General features: G+C 38.5%; 1 protein-coding gene across 2 annotated transcripts in view; it reads right to left on the bottom strand.

Annotated features, from left to right (window-relative positions):
• The window catches only part of Sptlc3 (serine palmitoyltransferase long chain base subunit 3), a 142,696-nt gene that overhangs the window by 79,198 nt on the left and 47,843 nt on the right, over nucleotides 1-15,655 (bottom strand). For both annotated transcript variants that reach the window (XM_031372049.1, XM_031372050.1), the window contains exons 2-4: nucleotides 11,714-11,899; nucleotides 4,308-4,462; nucleotides 3,548-3,696 (exon numbers count right to left, since the gene is read on the bottom strand). In XM_031372049.1, coding sequence (XP_031227909.1) covers nucleotides 3,548-3,696; nucleotides 4,308-4,462; nucleotides 11,714-11,899 — 490 coding nt within the window. The remainder of the gene's footprint in view (nucleotides 1-3,547; nucleotides 3,697-4,307; nucleotides 4,463-11,713; nucleotides 11,900-15,655) is intronic.

Here is a 15,655-nt window from a genome sequence, read left to right as displayed (position 1 = left end):
GTGTGGCCCTGACTGTCCTAGAACTCACATTATAGTCCAAACTGGCTCCCCACCCCCTCCAAGGTCTGACAAATCACCAAGTTGAGATGAGGTCTTATTGATATAAGCATTACTTTGTGGCATTCCATTCATTTTCTTAGATTTGAACTTGTGATTTGATTAAGAGCATTGGGTGATACTGCAGCATCATACAGGGCATTGGGGTTATTTACAAATGATGCATTTCTACTGTAATCCAGTCATCACTTTTGTGTGTGCAGGAGAAGAAAGATGAGAAAACATATGTTTTGGTAGAACTAATGTGAGGAATGAAGAGAAACAAAAGAAATGCTTTTCTATGGTTTCTCCAAAATTAACCTTTCTTGGATTTGAAGACACAGGGAACAGCATGTATGAGGATATGTTCCAAGATTGAAACTAACACACTTCATTGATTTTTTGGGTTCTTCTTAGCTGCTTGCCATTTTCCTCTTACAGACATTATCTACCAGGCATATGTGTTCATGCTAAATAAAGTAAAAGACCACTGTACTTTGGGAAAGTCAGCCATGCTCTCTAGTTCCTGGTAGCTCTCACAGTATGGGGAACTCTTTTTTAGGAGGCAAATCTGCTGTTACTCAATTTTTACCATTTAACATTTTCTTAAGTCTATGAAGCATGTTTTCTAATCTAGTTACTTGAAATTATTTCAGATGAATGGCTTCTAAAATAATGATATTTGTAGTTCGTACATGTCAATATTACTTTTATATTGCAGGATGCTTTCAAGTAAATCCTCTTATTTATTTATTCCATCATTGATAGTCTAGGCTCATGTTTCATCCTTTTTTTTTTTTGTATGATTAGTGTAGGTAGCTTATCTTTGGGTCTTTCATTATTTTCATGAAACCTGTTAACATCCATGTCTTAAAACTTGACTCAGAAAAATGAATGAAAGAGATTCAGAGTATGAATAGATAGTAAAAGAATATACCAAAAACTTACTCCTGTTTAATTTCTCTGGATTTGCTGACATGTATAACTAGGAATATGTCTTTATGTGGCTTTCTCGGGTGGCAAATGATTGTCTCTGTCCATCTGCCTTCTTAATTTGGCTTCTGTCTATGATAAAGGATGTTCTCTTTCACTGAGTTGAGCTGTTATTTATCTTTAAGAGTGTCTTTTGATTGGATTATTCACAGCACTAGTACTGCTATCAAAACTTAATGCTTTTTATAGCTGGGGTTATTCCTCTAGTGTTTGCTTAAACATCAAATGAAATATTGTGAATGTCTCCTGTCTAAGTGGAATAGAACTGCCACTGTCCAATGACATAATGCTGCTTCATTTACATGCCTAGCTCAAAGGTCAAATGGAAATTAGAAAGATATTCTTACTAAGAAATATGAACAATTATGACTGGCTCTGGAGTTTTAGCTAAATATTTCCTCTGTAGATAAAATCTAATACTAAAGATATTTGAAAAAGTCACATAAAATCCTACTATTTTGTAAGAATTTATACACACACACACACACACACACACAAAGGTTTAGTTGGTATTACCCTATTTAGAGAATTGTGTTCATCCCAGAAACCACAGGGTACAAAATAAAAATCCTAAATGCCAGATGTATTGTTTCATCTCCCCATGAGTTGTTGGTCAAAGGTATCCTGGAGACCTAAGACAATGTAAACCATTGTCATTGCTATTACTTGCTCACCAGAATTTGATGGTAAGATCATATTGATGAAGATAATGCACGTATTGATCAGAGGAAATAGAGAAATTAAGTTGGTAGTGAGTAGGAAGCTAGCTACTCTATTGGTACTGGAAGGAACTATGCAGGCTGCTGGGGGAAATGCTATCAGTAGTCTAGGCCAATTACGAACCTTCTGAACTGTAATATTGACAGGGGTGGCAAAAAATGCCAATGGGCTTAATATTAAATGCTTTTTGCTTGGACTTTAGGCCTTCATTGGAGGAACTGTGGCTGAAGAGATTACCCTCCCTAGTGTGAATCTACTATTATTAGTTTGCTAAATAGATATAGTATTGAACTGCCCTCTACATACAAATCTCTCTCCTAACAGATTAGTGAAGCTCTGAGATCTAGACAGGAAACACCAGTGGGCAGAGATTAATGTAGAAACTTCAAGTGATCCAAGTTCAGAGAATAAGTGTCTGTGATATACTCAACCATAAATTGGTCATTTATCTCATGTCTCTCCTGAAGACTCAGGGACCACCACAGAAAATAGGTCTGAAAGATGGTAAAACCCAGAGGTCATGGAGGACTAGAGAAAAACAGCATTTTACTTGAGAGGACCACTATATTCATAAACATCACAGCAGCTATGAATGCCTATAGGACCCTCGTAAGTTCAAGCCTGTGAACATTTTAGCATTGATTGGAAAGGGGTTCATGAGCTCTAACCCCCATCTGAAGAACTGTGAGCAATTAATGGCTTTTGGGGAAGGAAGAGTCTGTTCTCTTTAAAGATTTGGCTCCTGGTATGCTATGTTCCAATTGGTGGTTTTGCACCCAGGGGTATATGGACAGCACAAACACTGACAGTGGTTATAAAATAAAGACAAAAGAATACAGGAAGTTGAGGGAGGTGGGTAGGGGACACAGGTTTCCCAGAGCACACGAACTCTTAAAGAATAAATAAGATGCTACATAAAAAAATGAAAAAGTGTTATAAAGCATTTTGCAAAAGTTGGTGAGCATTGCTTTTTTGTCTGAAGTATTTCTTTCCCATAAATTTTACTCCTTTTCTGAGAAAAAGTTGTTTTATCTTCCAAAAGAGAAGAAAATAGTCTGCTCCATTTTGCATGCTCAGTAATTTATCTACCCATCATTAATTAATTAATTCACCCATGCATTCATTCATTTACCACAGCATTCAACAAGAGCAATCTCTCTGCTCAGGATATTTACATTTGTGAGGTAGAGTCATGCATATGCACATACAACAGGATTATTATTTTAATCAGTAATGAAATGTCACTAGAAAATAATGGGGGAAAAAAAAGAAAATAATGGGGGAAATAAAAATGGATTTCCTGAAGGAGGTATTAGAGTTGGCATTTGGTTTTGAAACTTGTTCTAAAGAAATAAGCACATCTTTAAAAAAGTGACCAATGTAGGGGAATGCTAGGGCAGAGAGGCAGGAATGGGTGGTTGGGGAGCAACCTCATAGAAGCGGGGGGGGGGTGGGGGGTGGGATAGGAGGTTTTCTGAGGGGAAACGAGGAAAGGGGATAACATTTGAAATGTAAATAAATAAGATAACAAATAAAAAATTTAAAAAAATGTGTGGCAAAACAGGATGGCTGACATTTTAAAAATGATGCTTATATCTCTTTTCTTCTTTTTCTTTTTCTCCTCTTTCTCCTTTCCTCTTCTCCCCCTCCTCTTCCTCCTTTTCCTCCTCCTCTTTTTCTTCTTTAGTTTTATCACACTTATTTGAGACACGCAGCCTTGACACAATCAGAACTTGTTATATAGTACCATGAATCTGAGACTCAGAAAGCAAAATTCCAAATTAATCAATGTACTTACCCATTTCATTTCTGGTGCTGGCCACACCTACACCATACTTTTCTAAAGTATCCTTAACTCTCTCCATAGACTCATCATATTCCTTTGCAAGCCCAAGGTAGTTGTAGGAGGCCATGTTGATAACATTTTCGAAAACTCTTCCAGTATGCCTGTAGGGAGATGAGGAAGTGAACACACAGGTCTAGCTCATTTAATTTTCTACTGCCTCAGAGACTTCAGTTTGATCCAAGCCTCACATTATCTTTTCCATTTTAACCTGTACTGTCCAGGGCATAATGTGTTCTTTTTTTATTAGGGGAATATAACCTGATAGTGAGACAGAGCATTAGTGAAAGTTCTTGGTCCCAGCATATTACTAGGCAGGGGTTTTCCCTCAATGATTGATTTTATGACATTTGAGTTCTGGTTGAAAGTGCTATAAAACCTTCTAAAGAAAAAAAAATGCCACAGTAATCACTGAGTATATCATTGAGAAAGCAGGAAGGTACAATTTGACAATGAAGTTGACAAAGGCTTTTCAAGGTTGCTTCTGTGTGTTGTATACCAGCCGACACAGGTCTAACCTTAATTATAATATTATAATGGAAAGGAACCACTTTGTCAACTTAAGTCCCTATCTTCCACAAGAAACTGCAAAGGGCTGAGTAGTGGAAGATCAACCTCATTCACACCTTGGGGTTTTTCAGATCTGTAACCTTGTATCCATGCTAGAGTTTCCTTGAGTCTTTACCCATCAAACCCTTGCAGCCCGCTGCTTCACCTGAATGTCCAGTTATAGTCATCAGTCACTTTCTCCATGATGCTACAGCAAGGCGCTGGGGCACTGCAGACCGTGTGATTCCAGCTGTCTCTGATCCTCATGTAAAGGTTCCTCTTATAAAAGTTCTCGAAGTCCTGATACAGTGGCACAAAGTCCTGTTAGGACAGAAGTGGAGGTAGAAGCTTAGCTTTAGTCTTTTTTATTTTCCTTTTGAAAAAGATCTTATTTGCAATTGAAATCTGAGAGAAGAGGAAGGGCCTGGTTAAATAATGAAGAGGTTTTTTTCTTTTTCTTTTTTTTTTTTTTTTTTTTTTCTTCTTTACAATCAGGACAGATGGGTGGGTGAGCAAATGGAGCTCACAAAACTGTGGGCCTTCCATGACTAAAGAATCTGCACCTAAGTATGAAAAAAAATGTGGGCTTTGTGGCACATATCTGTAATCATAGCTATTTAGGGGGCTAAGTTAGGAAGATTGCAAATTCAAAGCCAGCCTAGGCTCAAGAGTAAATTTAAGGCTAGCCTTGACAATTTAATGAAAGAGAGAAAAAAAGTAGAATCAAATGGCTGGCGAGGTGTCTCTGTGGTAGACTTGAGATATAATGTCCTAAGTTCAATTCCCAGAGCTGTCAAGTAAAAAGGATAACAAGATGCTGGCTCAATTCAAGAGAAAGAGGCAGAGACATGGAAGCTTGTTTGTTTGCTTGCTTTACTACCCACAGAGGAGATTATTTCAGCTGTGGGGTTGGGATATATTGATGCTCAAACAGTTATGTTGGAAAAAATAGTTGAGCTATTAGTACTTTTAGTCTAAATAGATTCATGCATTGTGTTTTCAGATGTATGGGTGGATGTGAACGATGATAGGAGTCCTCACTAATCATGAGGAACTTGATATTGATTTGAGGAAACTATTTGAAGACCATTCGCAATGCTACTGTTGTCAGGTAGCTAGCTGTGAAGTGCTGAGGAGCAGGAATTAAGCTGACAAAGTTGTGGAGGGACCAGATCTCTCTTGTAGCAGATATACCAGCTTAGGTTCTTGTACATGACTCTGAAATCTGAAGCTGAGCTGAGGTTCAAAGCAGAGTGTCTTAGTCAGGGTTTTCTAGAGTCACAGAACTTATGGAATGCCTCTACATATTAAAGGAAGTTATTGGAATGACTTACTCTCTGCATTCCAACTAGCCTGGCAATGGGCATTTATGAATGGAAAGTTCAAGAATCTAGTAGTTTCTCTGTCTCACAAGGCTAAGTGTTTCAGCTGGTCTTCTGTGTAAGCTAGAAACCTGAAGAGGTAGGTTCTAATAGAAGTGCTGGCAAGTAAGTGCAAGCAGGTGAAGAAGATGCAAGCTTTCCTTCTATTGTCCTTCTATAGGCCTCCAACAGAAGGCATGGCCCAGGATAATGGTGTGTATCACCATACCTGGACCTAAGCTGTGCTTTACTTGGAATGTGCTCTATCCCAGGCTGGCCTTGAGCTCAATGCTTTTTTCTGTCTCCTGGGATTAAAGGCATGTATTTACCTTGCCTGGGCTTAAGCTTTTCATGGCCACTATGCTTCAAGATCTGGATCAAAAGCCTGTAACTTCCAGCTTCAAGATCTAGATCACAGGTGTGCCCTCCATTTCTGGATTGTAGATATAGTCACATTGATGACTGGGACTAGCAATCACAATCCTTGTCAACTTAACATGAATTATATTTCATGTTCAGATGAAAACAAGAACCAGGTCATAGATATGCCTAACATGATATAAACTATCCCTCATATAATTGCAAATGCATTGTAAATTTAGAATAGGCCAATATCTCTTGAGAAACATACTTTTAGTAACAAAATAAAACAGAAGCACTCATGCCACTTACAATTTCATTCATGCATCTGGTCACGTGGTCTTAGATGTTATTTATAACTACCTTCCTCTACTATCCATTCTGTATTTCCTCTATCCTCTGCAAGCACCTCAGTGAGTCTTGCTTCTTTTCCTAGAGGAGTGAGTCATACATTCATTCCTGGTGGGTCTGTGCCCTTTGTCATCTTTCTTGGAGCTCTTATTAAAGACAACATTTAGTTGAGGTTGCCTTACAGGTTCAGAGGTTCGGTCCATTATCATCATGGTGGGAAGCATGGCAGAGTTCAGGCAGGCATTGAGCTGTAGAAGCTGAGAGTTCTACATCTTGTTCTGAACACAAACAGGAGACAACTGGCTTCCAGGTAGCTAAGATAAGGGTCTTAAAGCCTACACCCAAAGTGACGTATTTCCTCCAACAATGCTATACTTCCTAATAGTGTCACTCCCTGGGCCAAACAAGCCCACATAGCATCTGTGATCTTATCTTTTGGCTCATAATAGTTGGTGATAGGTAGACAAAATAAAAGCCATAATTATGGTTTGAGTCAAGTGCTTCAGGCATTCACAGAATTGGAGCAGGAAAGAGAATCATAACTTGTTGGAAGAATTGGGAAGACTTTATGGAAGAAGAACATTGAGGTAGCCTTTAGGTAGATGAGGTTATGATGAGCAAGAATAAGCCTGGAGGTTATATGTGAGTAGGCTTGTTTGCTAGAAATACAGGGAGTATTTGAGAAGAGTGAGTGTGAATAAACCATCTGGTATATCAGGTTGTCCTTTATTCAGAATCCACTTCATTCAAAATCAAAGCCAGTGACATGATTCATGTGGCCTCTGATTACCTTTCTTATCCTATTGTCTAAATTCTCCCACAGTGTGGATATACTATGCCACCTAGGCATAGAGTGAAGAAGGCTTATACACCTGTCTGAGATTAAGCTCTATCCTACAGTCAATGGGAGAAATGCTGAATAATTGGGAATGAGCTTTCTCATTCTCATGGTTGCTATTCTTGTTCTTCTATATAGTATGGAGTTGATTTCCTGAGAAAGGATCACAGGGAAGTCACCGAGGAAGGTCTCTTTGTGCTATTGATTTGCCTACTTGAGTAGGCAACCAACTCCCTGAGTTGGTCAACATGAGAGAAAAATAAGAAGAATATGTGACTTTTGATAGCCAGTGGCTGTACCCTAGCCACACACCTCTCTGCTATTTCTCACTATGGTGTTCACTGATAGCCTCATGATTTCTCAGGGGAAAATTATGATTTGATGTAAGAAAGAATGCTCATAAACACTCATGGAAGGAACTTCCTAGTGCATGTAAATTTGCTACTCCACTGGTTACATACGACAAGTTCAAATCACTCAATTTCTCTAATAGCTATGATGCAGGTTTTGTTATTAAAAATCTATGAGTTTATGAGACAAGTATTAACATCTTTTCCTGTGCTCACAAGGTGAAAGATATGGTTTGTTTCCTCTTTGATGCCATAACATTTCAGACTATTTCTTGCTTTGCAGATTGGTCTAACGAAGGTTACTGTTTTAGATACTGCACTGTTGTGATTGCGCTTATTGGTATCTATCTGTACATTGGATTTGTTGCTTGGCCCACTAATTTTATTTATTTATTTTGTATTCCTGACATGAAGATCTTAGTGACATAGAGACAATGAGGACCCAGTGATTTGGGTCTACTCTGCAGAAAAGAGTAGATTCCACCCAAAATCATAGATATAAAATAGTGTTGATCCTTTTGCATTATGGAAATTATTTTATTTTCTGTAAAATTATATGATTAGTTAAAGTAATAATTCCCAAGTGTCAAAGAAAACCCTCAATAGAAAAAGTGACAGAATGTCAGAAAATGTTGCTGCATAAATTAGAAATTGTGACTAGTCCAGAGATTGAGTTTTGTAGGATGAGTAAGTACTAGAGAATGAATGGACAGGATGATGGTCATATTTATAATAATTCACTCTATTTAAGTTTGATAAAACAAAAGATCTTAAATGTTCTCACTACAAAAGAAAAAGAGATAATGTGGATATGATAGGAAAAAAAGAGACAAAACTATATTTATTCCCTGATGCTATGATTCTATACACAAAAGACCCTGATGACTCTACGAGATAATTTCTACAACTACTAAATGCATTCAGAAATGAAACAATATATACAATTAATCCAAAAATTCATGAGCCCTCATATACACTATGAGTAGATTCAGGAAATAATCCCATTGATATAAACCTGGAAGAAATCTTGGAATAAATCTAATTAAGGAGTTGAAAGACTAGAACAATAAAAACTTTTAAGGCACTGAAGAATAATTCAGGAAATATAAGAAGAGGGAAAGAGCTCCCATGCCCATGCATTAGTGTTATTATTGTAAAAATGGGCATTCTACCAAAAGCAATTTACATATTGAACACAATTTCCCATCAAGATTCCAATGCACTTCTACATCTAAATAAAAAAATCTTAAATTTCATATAGAAATACAAAAATTCCAGAACAACCAAAACAATTCTGAACAATGAAAGAACTGCTGGAGATATTAGTGTTTATGATTTTAAATTATACTACAGAGCTATAGTAATAGCTGCATGGTACTGACATAAAAACAGATACATTGATCTGTGGATATTAGGAAACTTTATCTGATGAGCCATCTTGATGAGTTGCTATTGGTTTTATAGGGACAGTAGAGGCAAGAGTGAGCTATATAAACACCAAAAGGAAGACCATTCTAAGAGAATGAAATGGAAATTAAAAATTCCTAAATTAGACGGGATGATCAGGACAAGTTGGAGAAAGATCCAGGAGATCTTAGTGTTTGATTTGAAGTAGAATGAACCAGGGGAGAGTGATAGAGGAGATAAATTAGAGACAAAAGAAGGGATCACATTTTGCAGGGCTTCCCCAGATCTGGTTTTAGTTAGTGACTTGGAAAAGCCTTAGATGGTTCTGAACAAAGATGAGATGTGGCTTGACTTGGGTTTTAAAAGAATCATATTGGTTGTCTGCTGAGTTGAGCTTATAGGGCTAGAGGGTAGGCGCCAAGTTCATTGGGTAAGAGAAAATAGCAGTTTAGAAAGACTTGCAGCAGCGTAGGTAGTGAAGAACAGCTATCTGATGGTAAACATATTTTGAATACAGGCCAACCAATAAATTACTGGTAGACTTGCCTTGGGGTGAAAGAGGAAGGGCAACACCAAGAATAACTTGGTGGCTTTTTTACAGAGCCCTGGACTGTCAGAGTCCCAATTTACTGATCTGGGAAAAATTGGGGAAGGCAGAGGCCTGGCGTGGAAGCTCAGATATCCAATTGGGAGAGGAGGTAAAGAAGTAAGAATGTAGAGTCTCACCTCTTTCCTTTTCTCAATAAAATAGAAAGCGATAGATTATTATTGAACATCAAGAGACTCAAGAGGTACTGGGGGTTTGAAGAGGGAAAAGAATGCAGACAGGAGTCTGTGGCTAAATACACGAATGTGGTTGATAGACATCACATGACCACCTCAACTTAGTAATCCTCAATTTAAAGGGAAATCAGCTCCCTCTACCTAGGCAAGAATGTATATCAAGTAGAGTGTGTACCATAGCTCATGGAATTGAAGCCAAATAGAGGCAGAAAAAAGTGAACACAGGGACTAGAGAGAGCTTAAATCTTGTGAATGAGGCCTTGAGAGAAGGAATGTAGTACAGTTGCTAGCAGTAGTACTGGAGGGAGAAAGCTGATAAAGACAAACTCTTTGGACAGACCAACTATCTAGGTTATGTGCTCAAATTTGACTCTTCATTCATCTGCATCCATCAGTATTTTCTTATTGTTCTTATAATAAACATTCATGGATTATAAAACTTATAGTTTGACCCTACTTGCCTTTCACATGGACCTTGTCCTCATACTCAAGCATTGGAGTTCCTTGACTTTTTGACAATCCTCTTATCCCTGGATCATCTTGTATCACTGTCCCTTTCTTTAAAGAATACCTATCATTTTCCTTACCTCTTACTCTCTTCTATGTTCATTCATAATTTAATTTTGTTTATCCCAGGATCCTTTTCTCAGCAACATGTTCAGGTCAGGCACTCTTTAAAGCTCTTCTAGTGCCCTCTACTTATTTATTTGGCTTCTTATCAGCATCTTTTTTATGGTTAGTTCTTTGAAGGGAGGGGTTATGTTTGTCCTAATAGTCTCCTTAGATTGTATCCACAGAGTAATGCATCTCTCAATATTCATTAGAGAAGGTTTTCTTTGCAGTACATGGTGATCAACACAAAGAGAGACCTTCAACTAGTCAAGGTGCAGAGAATAAGAAGCTGAAGAATTCTCAACACTAAATGGAACATTAATCTAGGCACCTTCTCCTATCAAGGCTTAGGGATTATTGGGGAGGAAGGGCCCCAGACAAACAAACAAATAACCAAATACAGCAGGGAGCAACACATAGGATATTACAGCATACACAAGACCCATACAAGATCAAGACAGGCCAAATTCCAGCATTGAGAGATGTGGGCATGAAGTCACACTAGTGCTGAGGAACTATTGGTTATTGATAGCTTCTGGAAGATGGAAGTCAGTTTCCTTTAAGGGTATAGATCTGGTAAGTTAACAATGGCACATTTCTACGTGTTAAAGGCTACACATCCAAGAATATTTGGGAATCACAAATTGCACTTGATAGATTAAGTGAGGAAAAGGGACACAAAGATGGGTGTGTAAGGAAGGGATCTAGAAGTGAAAAGAGTTGGTGGAGGCTGTGAATATGATCAAGATGTATATGAATTTCCCAAAGAACTAATTATATATACATGCAGGAAAGATCTCAGATTATCTTTCCACTTGTTTTCTAGCTCAGTACAGAAAAAAAAAGCAAGACAGATACTCTACAAACAGCTATATAAATGGTTCTAAATGCAGTTACTTGTTCAGTACTACATGCATCAGCCAGTGCAAATGGCAAACCTAGTGTGTGGAGGTTATGAATGCTGTTTGAATTCTTTCAATGCACAAGACTTTCCAAATAGAGGAATCATCCAATGAGTTATACCAGTAGTGCAAATATTAAGAAATTCTGTTCTACATGAAATTAATATGTCACATTTCACCAAGGTACCTATTCTTATTTTGGAATAGACCACAAATAATACTTAATCTAGAAGAGCAGAGAAAAGTACCTCTCAGGTGCCCTTGCTTCCACTGCTGTCTTTCTCACTGGTTCATTCCTCATTAAAATGATCTTTTATCATATAGGTTATGGAAATATTGTCTAAGTTAAATGTGATAATGAACAAGAAAGCTTAAATTCTATACCTGGTAATTAATACTATTTTAATAAATATTTGTATAAAACAAACAAACAAACAAAAACAAAGGCCACAAATACATCAGAGATGGTTTAGTAAGTGGAAATGAATGGAATTTATGGTAAATGGTTCCTGGACATATCCTTGTGTCTAGGGTCTGTGCCCGAATCACTATTTGAGAAGGGGAAGGGGTAGACACTCACACAGATCCAGGGAGGCAAGCATACTTACTTTTTGTTCTTCTCGCTCTATAGCTGCATTGCATTTCTCTATTCCCCGGTTTCTCATAAAGTCTCTGAGATAGCCGAATAGCATTCCAATTCCATATCCCATGTAAGTGAAAACGAAGACATACAGTGGTGGTTCCGGGTAGGGCTCAAAGACGGACTTATCCCCATTATGTTTATTTCTATTTTGCTAAAAACACAAAGAAAATCCAAGATCAGCAGTCTCTCCTTGAAAATATAACAAGATAATTATATTTTTAAACTTTTGACTTTTAAAAATCTAAAGAATTCATTAAAACGTATTAAAGCTGCTTGAAAGATATTGGAATTTGATCATTGAGAAGGACAAATAGCAACATAAATTTACTTTACAATAATTTGGTGAAAAGTATTGAAGAAAGGATGCTCTTAAGATTCCAAAATGAGCCAGGCAGTGGTGGTGCACACCTTTAATCCCAGCACTTGGGAGGCAGAGATAGGTGGATTTCTGAGTTTGAGGCCAGCCTGGTCTACAGAGTGAGTTCCAGGACAGCCAGGGTGACACAGAGAAACCCCATTTTGAAAAAAAATTCCAAAATGAAGCTCCATGGATTCTTTCTTAATTGTGAGCTCAGCCTCACTGCTTAACCAAGTCTTTTAAATACCCGACAGGAACCATCTGTATTCTGCATTCTTGTGATGTAGAGACCATGCTCAGTATCTCCCTTGAGATATTAACTCTGAAAACTGCTGTTAATTTGAATGTTTCCACAAAAAGTTACAAACAAACACATTCAAGAAGGAGGCATCAGAATCATTCTAGGAAAATCATTTCCTGCTATTTCTGGTTGAAAAGAAAAATGCCATTATTTTATCTTTGTATATGGTATAGTTTATAGGTAAAACTAAGTTTAAATGTGTCTGTGAGACAAATAAACAAAAAAAAGTGGAGAGACTTTTAACATCAAACTGTTCCAATTCTTGTTACAATGACTTACTCAACTAGCTTCATCAATATTTGCTCAATAGATTAATAGATAAAATAGTTCATATGGTTTTATTATTATATTATTTCATTGGAAGTATACAAATGCTTTCTTAACAGATGGAATATTCCTTTCTTTTTTATTATTTATTTATTTATTTATTTATTTTAAACTCCAGATTTTATTCTCCTCTCGGTCCACCCTCCAACTATTCCACATCCCATACCTCCTTCCTGGCCCCCTGTCTCCAAGAAGATGTCACAACCCCCACCCCCCACCCTACCAGACCTCTAAATTCCCTGGAGCCTCGAGTCTCTTGAGGGTTAGGTGCATCTTCTCTGACTGAACCCATACCTAGCAATCCTCTCCTGTGGATGTGTTGGGGGCCTCATATCAGCTGGTACATGCTGTCTGGTTGGCGGTCCAGTGTTTGAGAGATCTCAGGTTTCCAGATTAGTTGAGACTGCTGGTCCTCTTACAGGGTTGCCCTCCTCCTCAGCTTCTTCCAGATTTTCCCTAATTCAACCATAGGGGACAGCAGCTTCTGTCCATTGATTGGGTGCAAATATCTGTATCTGACTCTTTCAGCTGCTTGTTGGGTCTTTCAGAGGACAGTTATAATAGGTCCCTTTTTGTGAGTGCTTCATAGCCTCAGTAATAGTGACTGGCCTTAGGGCCTCCCCATGTGCTGGATCCCACAGTGGGCCTGTCATTGGACCTTTATTTCCCTCAGGCTCTTCTCCATTTCCATCCCTGCAGTTCTTTCAGACAGGAACAATTATGGGTCAGAGTTTTGACTGTGGAATGGCAACCCATCTCTCACTTGATGCCCTGACTTTCTGCTGGAGGTGAGCTCTACAAGTTCTCTCTCTTCCCTATAGGGCATCTCATTTAAGGCCCCTCCTTTTGATTCTTGAGAGTCTCTCACCTCCCAGTTCTCTGGTACATTTTGGAGGGTCCTCCCTTCAAGTTAAACTCAGTCAAACCACTTAAGAAGGCCTTTCTTTTTTTCTTGATAAGGAGGGAGAAGGCATAGCTTTATTGTGCTTATTGTGCACAAGGCCCTGGAATGAACCCTCAGTGCTCATGTATACACACACACACACACACACACACACACACTTATACATACACACACAAACATATATATATTTATAAACACACACATACACACATACAAACACATGCATACACACACAGAGGTGGGGAGAGAGAGAGAGAGAGAGAGAGAGAGAGAGAGAGAGAGAGAGAGAGATGAAAAGTTGCTTTCAAAATGAGGTAGACCATGGAACATGGCACACACTCAATTATGCTGCTGTATCAGGCTTTAAGAAGGAGAATGGATTTGACAATGAGTAGCAAGGGAACGTTTCAGGCCTTATTCACTCTACTGGGGTAGGAAACTTAGCTGTGAAATCCATTCTGAGATGGTAAAATGCCAGTGGAATCCAGAAGGCTAGAGGTAAGGCGATGCTCACTGTCTTACAGTGGAATGCTGGCAGGTTTTGATATTATAATCAAGAGCTGTCATTGATGTGCTTATGAACTTTTCATAAGTGATGACAGAGAGATTATCTCTGTGTATATTGGAGCAGTTAAGTGATTTCTGAGCAGAAAAACAAATCACTGTGAATAACATGGATTACAAAACTCTGTCAAAGTATTATGCATTCAGTACAGGAGTTGGCTTTGTGTATGTGTGCGTGTGCGAGCGTGTGTGTGTGTGTGTGTGTGTGTGTGTGTGTGTGTGTGTATCCATTTTCCCAATAATATCATGGGAACTCCATGGTAAAAATAAAAAAGAAATACAAATTTACAAAGTGTTTGGAAATTGTATGAATGCTAATATGATATAGAATTTGTCCAAGATAATCAATGGAACACCCTCAGGGATCAGTGAAAGTCTCTGGTAGTAAACCATAACCTACTTCCTCCAACTTTTTCACTCAGAAACTTGAGAAAGTTTCCTTGGAGTGGGTGTGGCTATAAAGATGGGGCTTTTCCTTCTTACTTTAGTTTGAAGCTGGCATGAGGAGATGCTAGTCTGCCAGCTTCTTCATCAAGCTCCAGTGCTGCTCTATAAAGGCTAAATTTCATGCAAATGTGACTAAGAGATAGGGAGGTGTTTTTCTCCACTGACTATCCACCCTCAGGACAGAGATTGCACTTGACTTGGCAAGGAGAACTGCAGCCCCAGTTCTCCTTACCCTACCACAGTAGATAGATATGATTTCTACGGTAGAAGAGGAAACCCAAGATCTCCAAAGTTTACTGTGCCACCCAGAGTCCTGTTCGTAAAACACAGAGACACAGGAACTGTTCAGCAGGTGGCTATGAAACAGTGACATATTGACTTTGCTGAGGAGAACAGTTTGATTATAAAAACACAAAATTTCAAAGCATTCAATACTTTAAATACTTGACTTTATTTGGAACAGAGAAGGGGAATTTAGGACTATACACACACACACACACACACACACACGATAAAAAAAGATGCTTCCATGATAAGCAGCATAGAAGATAGCAGTGGCTCCACAAATTTCAAGTTAAATTGTAGTCAGGAGTCAGTTTTCCAGGGAAGCAGAGGAGTACACAGATAACAGGAGCCCTTTTGGGGTCAGATCAAACCTCAAAGAATGGCTTCAAAAATATACCCATTAAAAATAATCAATCCAGCCTGATATAGCTGTCTCCTGAGAGGCTCTGACAGTACCTGACTAATACAGAAGTAGAGGCTCACAGCCATCCATTGAACTGAATACAGGGTCCCCAATGAAGGACTTAAAGAAAGGACTGAAGGAGCTGAAGGGTTTGCAGCTCCTTAGGATGAACAACAATATGAAATAACTAGTACCCTCAGAGCTCCCAGGGACTCAATCACTATGAGTACACATGGTGGAAAAGATTGCTCTGGCAGCATGTGTACAGTAGAGGATTGCAAAGTTGGTCATCAATGGGAGGAGAGGCCCTTGGCCCTG

The sequence above is a fragment of the Mastomys coucha genome, unplaced genomic scaffold, assembly GCF_008632895.1.
Source record: "Mastomys coucha isolate ucsf_1 unplaced genomic scaffold, UCSF_Mcou_1 pScaffold15, whole genome shotgun sequence".
Taxonomy (NCBI): Eukaryota; Metazoa; Chordata; class Mammalia; order Rodentia; family Muridae; genus Mastomys; species Mastomys coucha.
This window is presented reverse-complemented; position numbering and strand designations above follow the sequence as displayed.